At 44.6% G+C, this 10,000-nt stretch overlaps 2 protein-coding genes across 4 annotated transcripts in view; one reads left to right on the top strand and one right to left on the bottom strand.

Annotated features, from left to right (window-relative positions):
- LOC135115712 (cuticle protein 7-like) overlaps nucleotides 1–10,000 on the bottom strand; it is a 48,073-nt gene that overhangs the window by 9,213 nt on the left and 28,860 nt on the right. The window lies entirely within an intron of this gene.
- Nucleotides 4,953–7,769, top strand: LOC135115248 (cuticle protein 19-like). Its single transcript, XM_064031794.1, has 3 exons — nucleotides 4,953–5,006; nucleotides 7,098–7,202; nucleotides 7,311–7,769. The coding sequence occupies exons 1-3, from the start codon at nucleotides 5,001–5,003 to the stop codon at nucleotides 7,599–7,601; spliced, it is 402 nt and encodes a 133-aa protein (XP_063887864.1). The 5' UTR covers nucleotides 4,953–5,000; the 3' UTR covers nucleotides 7,602–7,769.

Here is a 10,000-nt window from a genome sequence, read left to right on the forward strand (position 1 = left end):
GTGTGTGTGTGTGTGTGTGTGTGTGTGTGTGTGTGTGTGTGTGTGTGTGTGTGTTAATAAAGTAACGCTATTAAGATATAAATTAATGATAAAAGGAAATTTATTTCTCTCTCTCTCTCTCTCTCTCTCTCTCTCTCTCTCTCTCTCTCTCTCTCTCTCTCTCTCTCTCTCTCTCTCTCGTGACCCACTTGTCTTTAATTCCGTTTTCTTTCTTCTTCAAAATTAATATTATTTTTCCATTGCCGAACACGACAGAGAGAGAGAGAGAGAGAGAGAGAGAGAGAGAGAGAGAGAGAGAGAGAGAGAGAGAGAGAGAGAGAGAGAGAGAGAGAGAGAGAGAGAGAGAGAGAGAGAGAGAGAGAGAGAGAGAGAGAGAGGTAAAACCTTAAGTGACCGAAAGAGGCGAGTGAGATAGAGAAAAAGAGAGAGAGAGAGAGAGAGAGAGAGAGAGAGAGAGAGAGAGAGAGAGAGAGAGAGAGAGAGAGAGAGAGAGAGAGAGAGAGAGAGAATTCAAGCACATTCTGAGTTCAAGGTTCACTAATGCACACACACACACACACACACACACACACACACACACACACACACACACACACACACACACACACACACACACACACACAGGGTTACGACCACAAAACCTCAAAATAACTGCGCACCTGTACGTGACTAATTAATTAATACCTGTGCTGCTGCTGATGATGGCAGAGGTGGTGGTGGGTGGTGGTGATGGTGGTGATAATGAGGCGGAAGAGGAAGAAGAGGAAGAAAAGGACTATACCAGTAGTAGTAGGAGTAGTAGTGGTAGTAGTGGTAGTAGTAGTAGTAGTAGTAGTAGTAGTAGTAGTAGTAGTAGTAGTAGTAGTAGTAGTAGTAGTGACAACAACAACAACAACAACAACAACAACAACAACAACAACAACAACAACAACAACAACAACAACAACAACAACAATAATAATAATAATAGTAATAATAACACCAAACGCTTTCATTCAGGTTTCAGTCTCACTCTCAACTTTACTTCGCAAAGCACACTCCTCCTCCTCCTCCTCCTCCTCCTCCTCCTCCTCCTCCTCCTCCTCCTCCTCCTCCTCCTCCCTCCATACTAAAAACAGGTTCTTCGCTAATGGTCGGTACACCTGGCCAAGAGGAGGAGGAGGAGGAGGAGGAGGAGGAGGAGGAGGAGGAGGAGGAGGAGGAGTTATCATTACGTCACGCCTGTGGGAGAACCCCTTGCCACGCCTGGGAGGAGGAGGAGGAGGAGGAGGAGGAGGAGGAGGAGGAGGAGGAGGAGGAGGAGGAGAAGGAGGAGGAGGAGGAGGAGGAGGAGGAGGAGGAGGAGGAGGAGGAAGAGGAGGAGGAGGAGGAGGGAGGTGTTACTGTCACTTTATTGCTCTGACTTTTGCTTCTCCCTCCCTCCTCTTCCTCCCACCCTCCTCCTCCTCCTCATCCTCCTCCTCCTCCTCCTCTCACGGATGCTGTTGTCATTGTTCGCTCAGGTGGTTCCGACACGAAGAGTGCGCGCGCGCGCGTGTGTGTGTGTGTGTGTGTGTGTGTGTGTGTGTTGCGGTGTACATGTGACCGTGTTTATCTATGTGCGTGTGCGTGATTCTCGATTGTGTGTGCGTGTCGAATGTAGTGCGTAGTGTGTGTGTGTGTCTGTGTGTGTGTATAAATAGCACTAAGGGGGGAGGGAGGGAGGGGTGAAGGGAAGATGGGAGGGAAATGAAGTGTGGGCGTTTTACTTGGATTCGTCACACACACACACACACACACACACACACACACACACAAGAGATAGAGACAGAAAAAAAAAGTAAAGAAAAAAAAAAGATGAAGTGAGGGAGAACAAAATAGAATAAAGAAACGTAGAACAAAAAAAAAAAAAAAAAAAACATTCCATTTTCAACTTGATTTAAACATAATTCATAATCCATCATGCCTGACCTCTTCCTCCTCCTCCTCCTCCTCCTCCTCCTCCTCCTCCTCTTCTTCCTCCTCCTCCTCCTCCTCCTCCTCCAGGTATGATCCGCCCTTACCTAACCTGCCCACTCCAGCCTCCACCCGTTCACCTCTCTCCTCTCCTCTCCTCTCCTCTTCGTCCACTTATTTATGTCTATTTGTAAAAGTGTTCCATATTTTGCTGCTTCCTTGTTTGTCTGTCTGTCTGTCTGTCTGTCTGTCTGTCTGTCTGTTTCTGTCTGTCTGTCTGTTTCTGTCTTTCTTTCTATAGATTAATTTATGTCTGTCTATTTGTCTGTCAATCTTGCTTTGCATTAATTTGTCTATTTATGCTTCAGTGTCTGTCTGTCTGTCTGTCTGTCTGTCTGTCTGTCTGTCTGTCTGTATTCAAATCTATCTATTTTTTCCATCCATTAACCTTGTATTATTATTATTTATTTATTTTTTTACTTATCTTTCCTTCTTTTCTCTCTCTCTCTCTTTTCCTTTCCCTTTCACATCGCCCGCCCGTCCGTCCGTCTGTCTGAGTGTCTGAGTGTCTGGTACGCGAATCAATCACTGTCATGATTACTTTGTCTGTCTGTCTGTCTGTCTGTCTGTCTGTCTGTCTGATGATCTGGTTTTATATATATTTTTTCTCTTATTTATCTCTCCCTCTTACTTATTCGTCTGGCTATCAGCTTATTTTATGCTTGTCTGTCTGTCTGTCTGTCTGTCTGTCTGTGTATGCATTTCCTTATTCATTTATTTTGTGTTTATTTTTTGTTTATCTGTCAGTGTGTGCATTTATCTTTCCGTCTGTCTGTCTGTCTGTCTATTCACCTATCTATACATTCAACTATCAGTGTATAAATCTTTGTTTGTTTTCCTTTATATCGGTTTCTATTCATCTCGCTGTCCACCACTCCATTTGTATATCTCTGTCTGTCTGTCTGTCTTTTTCATTTGCCTGTCCGTCCATGGAGACCTTCACTAATCCATGCATCTAATCTCAAGGGGCAATACCACCTGTCTTTATAAACGCACCTATCTGTCTTTCCTTTTATTTATTTTTTTTTGTGTGTGTGTTAAGGAATTCACCCAAGAATACAAAAAAAAAAGGGAAAAAATGGGGAAAAAAAAGGAAAAAGCACTACTAAACAAGCCACTCCCAAAATATAACTACAAAACGAGATTCCCCCCGAAAATAAATAAATAAATAAATAAATAAATAAAGTTTCGAAGATGTTTTACTTCTCATGACATAAGAACACAAGAACACAAGGGAAGCTGCAAGAAGCCATCAGGCCTACACGTGGCAGTCCCTGTACGAGGCACCACTCAAGGAAGCATCCGTCCCGCCAGGCAGCAGCAGCGCGGCGTCTGTTTGTCACGCGCTGGAGACCCTTACTCAGAAACTCTTTGCTTTTTCGTCACTATTTCCAAAGGCCACAGAGACGACTAGCCGGGTTGTTAAGACTGTTCCTCCTGTTAACAATATGGAAATCTTGTTGATCTGCCACTAAAACCATAAAAAAACAAGAAAACCAACGTCACTTCAACTACAGCCTTCTGAATGTAGTAGAGATGCAATGCAGTGATTCAGAATACATACCTGAGTCACACCCGCCCCGTGACCTCCCCCCCCCTTGACTCTCCCACGGCGATGCTTAACGAAAAACTTGGTCAGCCCACTTGGAGCCTCGACCTCGCCTCCCCTCTCAGGTTACGATGCTTCAGAGGCGTGAGAAGCGACGGCCAGGTCAGGTCAGGTCATCAGAGCGAGGCAAGACTGGTGTGTGACCTGTTTCCCTGCGACCTCCTCTTTGATGCTGTCTTGTGAGGGGGGAAAAGGGGGCGGGGTGTGGATTTTTGGGTGTGTGTGTGTGTGTGTGTGTGTGTGTGTGTGTGTGTGTGTGTGTGTGTGCGTGCGTGTGTGCGTGCGTGTGTGTCGGGGGAAGGGGGCGCGAAGGGTCTTGATTCATAATAAGGTGCGTTTCTGATTCGCTCTCACCTTCTCGTCTCTTTATCTGTGTCTAATCTTACGCAGTTTCTTTGTATTCGAGTGTGTGTGTGTGTGTGTGTGTGTGTGTGTGTGTGTGTGTGTGTGTGTGTGTGTGTGTGTGTGTGTGTGTGTGTGTGTGTGTGTGTAATATTTCTCCATTCCCTTCTTCCTCCTCCTCTTCCTCCTTCTCCTTTCCATCTTCCTATATTCAACTTAATTTTTTTTCTCATCATATTCAGCCTTGTCTCCCTCGTTTTCTTCCTTCTTTATCTCCTCCTCCTCTTCCTCCTCCTCCTCCTCCTTTATATCTTCCTCCTCTTCGCCTTGTTTCACTTTCCCAATCATAGTCGCCCATCTCTCCCTCGTTATCGTCCTTCCCCTTCTCTTCTTTCCTTCCTTATCTATTTTCCTTCTTTTTCTTCCTTTCTCTTCTCTTCCTCGATCTATTTCACATTTTTTTTTCCACTCTGCTATCGTTGTCTCCCTCCTTTCTTCTACCTCCTCCTCCTCCTCCTCCTCCTCCTCCTCCTCCTCCTCCTCCTCCTCCTCCTCCTCCTCCTCCTCCTTCCTTACATATTTTTCTTTGACCTATTTCGATTTTCTACAAGTCTCCTTCCTTCATATATTTTTTTCTTTCTATTCATCCTCCTCCTCCTCCTCCTCCTCCTCCTCCTCCTCCTCCTCCCTCCTCCTCCTCCTCTTTCATCTCCCATCATTCCCACACGCCTCACTTCCCCTTCTCAAAGTATGTGTCTCTTTTTATCGGTTATACAATATTCCGCCACCTTTCCCCCCTCCCCTTTCCCCCTCCCCCCTTTTCCTCTCCCTTCCCTCCCCCCTGCCCCACCACACCCTTCCGTTCCACTTGTAACATTGAGAGAGAGAGAGAGAGAGAGAGAGAGAGAGAGAGAGAGAGAGAGAGAGAGAGAGAGAGAGAGAGAGAGAGAGAGAGAGAGAGAGAGAGAGAGAGAGAGAGAGAGTGTTTAGTATATAAGGCCACGTGCTTCTCCATGATCATCACTACTCCTCCAGCTCTCGCTCCGCCAACAACATGAAGGTGAGGCACAAACACCATTAACTTCACTATAATTTATAAGAACAGCTCTGTAATTCCTTTTTTATTCACTATTACTTCTTTCTTTTTTGTTTTGGTTGTGATTTTTTTTATTGTGATGGTCAGGTGTGTGTGTGTGCGTGTGTGTGTGTGTGCTTATCACTATCATTCATTCATCACTATATTCATCATTCACTCATCACTATTCATTACCTGTCCCCCAGACCTCACCTGTCCATTTATGACCTACTCACCATACCTGAGTCACGTGTTAGTTCATTATCTCACTATCCAATCACTCTAATCACCATCACCTGTTCACTATCACCAATCACCATCATATAACACCAAAACAGTCTCTCATCATTATTATATCACCACCAGTCCAGTCACCACCACCAACTCACCATCACCAACCACATTAGACAGAAAAACACTTCCTTACCACCATTATGTCAACACCTCATCGTTACGTCATCACCACAACACCTGGAACACCAAACCACACGCCCAGAGGCAACACAAGCAAGTGCAGTGATTCTCTGGACTGGAAACGCCCTCTGGAAAACTGGAAAGATGGGCTGAAGGGAGAGAGAGAGAGAGGGAGAGGGTGATGGAAAATAAGTGAGGGTGAAGAGATGATTTGTTTTTTCCAGTTTTCCCTTCCAGTTTCCCCTTCCAGTTTCCCCTTCCAGTCCTCCCTTCTTCCCTTTCCAGTCTCCTCTTCCAGTCTTTTTTTTTTTACGTAATAGTCTAACATGATTCTCTTTTTTTTCCTTCTTCTGAATTTCAATTATAGTTTTTTTTTTTTCCCCGTTTCATGGACTATAACTTTCCTAACTTTTTAATATAAGAGTCTAGCAGGATTCTTCTCTGTCTCCTTCTTCTTCTTCTTTTTCTTCCTCTTCCTCTTCTTTTTCTTCTTCTTCATTTCAACTACATATTTTTTCTCGTGTTTCCAGATTACCTTTCGATTTTTTCTCTCTCCCTCTTCTTTCTCTGCATTTCATTTTCCTTTCAATAACATTCTCAATACGAGTTTCCTCTTCTTACCATCTGACCTTTCCTTAATAATTTTCTACCTCGAGTTTTATTTATTTATCTATTTTTTCCCCGTTTACACACCACCATTAATAACTTTCTGACATTTCCTGATAGCATTTCAATACAAATTATCTCCTTTTTTTTCACTCCTAAACATTCCATCCATCATAATTTTCTAACCTCCACGAATAACAATTTTCCATGTGTTATTTCCCATTGCCTTTCATTAATCAACCATAAAGGGAGTCTAGAGAGAGGAGACTTTCATATCGAGGCTCAAACTCCCTCCTTACAAAAACCAACACGCCCCACGATTGTTCAGTGACGCATCCCACTGAAGGAGATGCAAGATACGCCCGTCACTGCCCCTCACAACACGCTGCTCTGGCGGTGGAGGAGAAGGGGCGGGGAACAGGGGCGGGGAACAGGGGCGGGGAGCAGGGGCGGGCAGGCACTTCCCAAACCAGTCTGCCAGTCCGGTGCATGACGCGGTACTGGTGATAAGACGCAGGGGAAGGGAAAGCACAAGGACATTGGCTGCTTCACAAAGACGAGCATTGCAATAACTTTTTTTTTTTTTCTTTCTTCTTTTTTCCCCGTTTTCTATGCAGCTTTGAATGAATCAGCCGTGTTTGGTATGTTTTTGGCAGCACATGATTCAGTTGTTGTTGTTTATTTTAGTCATCAATTGAAAAAAAAAGTTTATTCTCCCAGTTTTTGCGTGTCACTATTTCTTGTTTTCATTACAGGCATAAATCTACTTAAAGAATTCGCTACATATTGTCTGCTCGTCAAACAGTAACACGGATGATTCTCTTATTGTTGGCGTACTATTGCCTCGTCAGTGATCACGTAGTCTCTTGTTTTCACTAAAGGGTGTTCGATACAACATCTCCTCTCACAGACCAGACGTGTTATCCTACCCTAACCATAACCTAACCTAACCTAAGAATGTTGGGTTGTGGTTTGGTGTCCCCGTGTTGTGCTCAGTAGTGTGACAGGTTCCATCATCTTTACTAACAAAACACTTGCCTTTCCTCCCTCCGCCAGGTGACCGTCGCCGTGTGTCTGCTGGCTGTGGCTGGGGCAGCGCTCGCCCGCCCTCAATACCAACACGGACCGCCCGTCGCCTACAGGCCCGCGCCTTCCTATAACGTACGTCCCTCCGTCACTTCCTGCATCACTTTGTCTTGCTGTGTCTAAGTCTGTGTATCGTTACGTCCCCCTCACGACCCTCCCCTTCTAACCCTCCCGCCCCCACAGGAGGTGCCCCGCTACGCGTTCGACTACGGCGTGCGGGACAACTTCGGCAACGACTTCGGCCACCAGGAGAGTCGTGACGGCTACAACACCAAGGGCTCCTACTACGTGCAGCTGCCCGACGGCCGCCTGCAGCGCGTCAACTATTACGTCAACGGTGACTCAGGATTCGTGGCGGAGGTCACCTATGAGGGCGAGGCACGCTACCCAGCCTACAGCCCCGCCCCAGCCTACAGACCCGCCCCAGCCTACAGTCCCGCCCCAACCTACACCCCAGCCCCGCATTACGGCTGAACAAACCCATCACCCCATCCCAGCCCGTCACCCTCGCCCAGACTGTCCCTCGCCAAAACACAACGCACAAAGGTGTCTCCGCAATAACTGATATATTCGAATGTATATATTTTTGTACAAGAAACTGGCGAATAAAATACGTATGACCGATTGACGTGATGCCAAAACACCACAGCTATTATTACTACACGCGGCACACATTGTAGCAGTAGTGGTAATAGTAGTAGCAGTAGTAGTAGTAGAAGCAGTAGTAACAGCAGCAACAGTAGTAGTAGTAGTAGTAGTAGCAGAAGCAAAATGCATGAGTAGGTAGGTAGCGGTGATAGAACTAATGGGCAAGAAGAAAGTGAAAGGCGGATGGTCACACTGAAAAAAAAAAAAAAAAAAAGTGCTGCCATGTTTCCTTTCCGTGTGTGAAGAAGAACAAGTGTCGACCTTAATTACGCAGCACGTGAGGGAAGCAAAACACAGCGAGCATATGTAGAGTCATGCAGCAAGCGCAGAAGAGGTGGCGATTAGTCCGGCCAATTACAGGCTAATGAAGGCAATGATGATGATGATGATGATGATGATGATGATGATGATGCTTTCGTGATGACTGGATGAGCGTATAAAGGTTTTCGTAAATCTGCGTTATGTTAGTCAGGTGTGGTTTGGAAAATGAGGTGACTGTTGAATCAAGTGTTTATCTCCTCACCTGATCTGTTTTTAGACAGGTAGATACGAAAATTTAATAAAAAGATATATCGTTTTCATTTCTTATATCAACTTGAGAGGAGACTAAACAAATGAGAAAGAAAATTACATTAAAAAAAAAAACGAATAGAGCAAATGGAGAGAGAAACAAACCCACCACATTAAAGAAGAAAATAAATAAATAAATATAACTGAATTCATCACCAGCGAAGGAAAGACTGTACTGAAGAAGACAAGACAAGCACATCGTGAGTGATTGGCCAAGAACGTGTCTAACCTAACCTAACCTAACCTAACCTAACCTAACCTAACCTAACTTAACCTAACCTAACCTAACCTAACTTAACCTAACCTAACCTAACCTAACCTAACCAAACCTAACCTAACTTAACCTAACCTAACCTAACTTAACCTAACCTAACCTAACCTAACCTAACCTAACTTAACCTAACCTAACCTAACCTAACTTAACCTAACCTAACCTAACCTAACCTAACCAAACCTAACCTAACTTAACCTAACCTAACCTAACTTAACCTAACCTAACCTAACCTAACTTAACCTAACCTAACCTAACCTAACCTAACTTAACCTAACCTAACCTAACCTAACCTAACCAAACCTAACCTAACCTAACCTAACCTAACCTAGTCTAACCTAACCTAACTTAACCTAACCTAACCTAACCTAACCTAACCTAGTCTAACCTAACCTAACCTAACTTAACCTAACCTAACCTAACCTAACCAAACAAATCGTGAATGATTGGCCAAGAGCGTGAGTCTAGAATAGGGAAACGGTGAGGCTGCCAAATGAATGAAGGAGGATGAGTCTGGTATAATAACAGGTGGGCGTGTGGGCGTGTACAGGAGGCGAGCAACCGGGTGACTGTGTGCAGGGTCCAGGCTGAGTATAGTTTCAAAAGGCAACACTGAGAGGGAAAGTTAAGAATAATACTAGTTTAAATCTTCCACGAGTTTTACTTTCCTGAGATCGTTAAAGGTTAGTTAAAGGTCCTTCCAATTAAGAAACACGTGTCATTATCAGGTATACAGTTAAAGAGGAGGTCAACGTGTACGGTATATTGAGAGATGTTCACCAATTTATAAAACACTTCTAATAATTTTGCATAAGCCTCTTGACAGTACTCTATTGGGGGCTGGCAGTTTCAATTAACCTTTTTTTTTTTTTATCCTTTTCTTTTTTCTAACCATTGTCGTCACTGGTCAGAGCTCTTGTTACGTAAAAAAAAAAAAAAAAAAAAGAAAACAGGTAAATGTATCGGGAATAAGCTGATAAGTATTTCCGGATAACTCAAACATACAGAGGCCGGATGAGAAATAGAAAGGCTGCAAGAACGTCCGGGAAAACCAGGACGAGTGTACAAATATATTGGGATTACCACGCTGTGACTGTGCCTGTATCCTGAAGCCCCTGACGCGAGTACTGGCGGTGATGACACGGCGCCGCTAACACTGATTGCAAGGTGACAACATCCACGCGAGCAGGAGAGCAAGATAATGAGGAAGATTTCAGCTCCACACTACATCCACAACGAGCCAGTGTTTCCCAAGTCCTCCCTGACACCCTGGCAAGCAACCTACCCACATTTCCCTCTTAATAGACATCATTTTCATTTCCCGGCTTGAGCAAACACAGGTGACGTGGCTTTCAAGGGAGGGAGGAAGGGAGAATAAAACTCA

The sequence above is a fragment of the Scylla paramamosain genome, chromosome 29 (genome assembly GCF_035594125.1).
Source record: "Scylla paramamosain isolate STU-SP2022 chromosome 29, ASM3559412v1, whole genome shotgun sequence".
NCBI classification, from domain to species: domain Eukaryota; kingdom Metazoa; phylum Arthropoda; class Malacostraca; order Decapoda; family Portunidae; genus Scylla; species Scylla paramamosain.

Bases quoted from the DNA above. Each gene is read 5' to 3' on its own strand.
- LOC135115248 (XM_064031794.1), top strand. The intron at 7,203-7,310 runs GTACGTCCCTCC...CCGCCCCCACAG, and splicing joins GGCCCGCGCCTTCCTATAAC to GAGGTGCCCCGCTACGCGTT.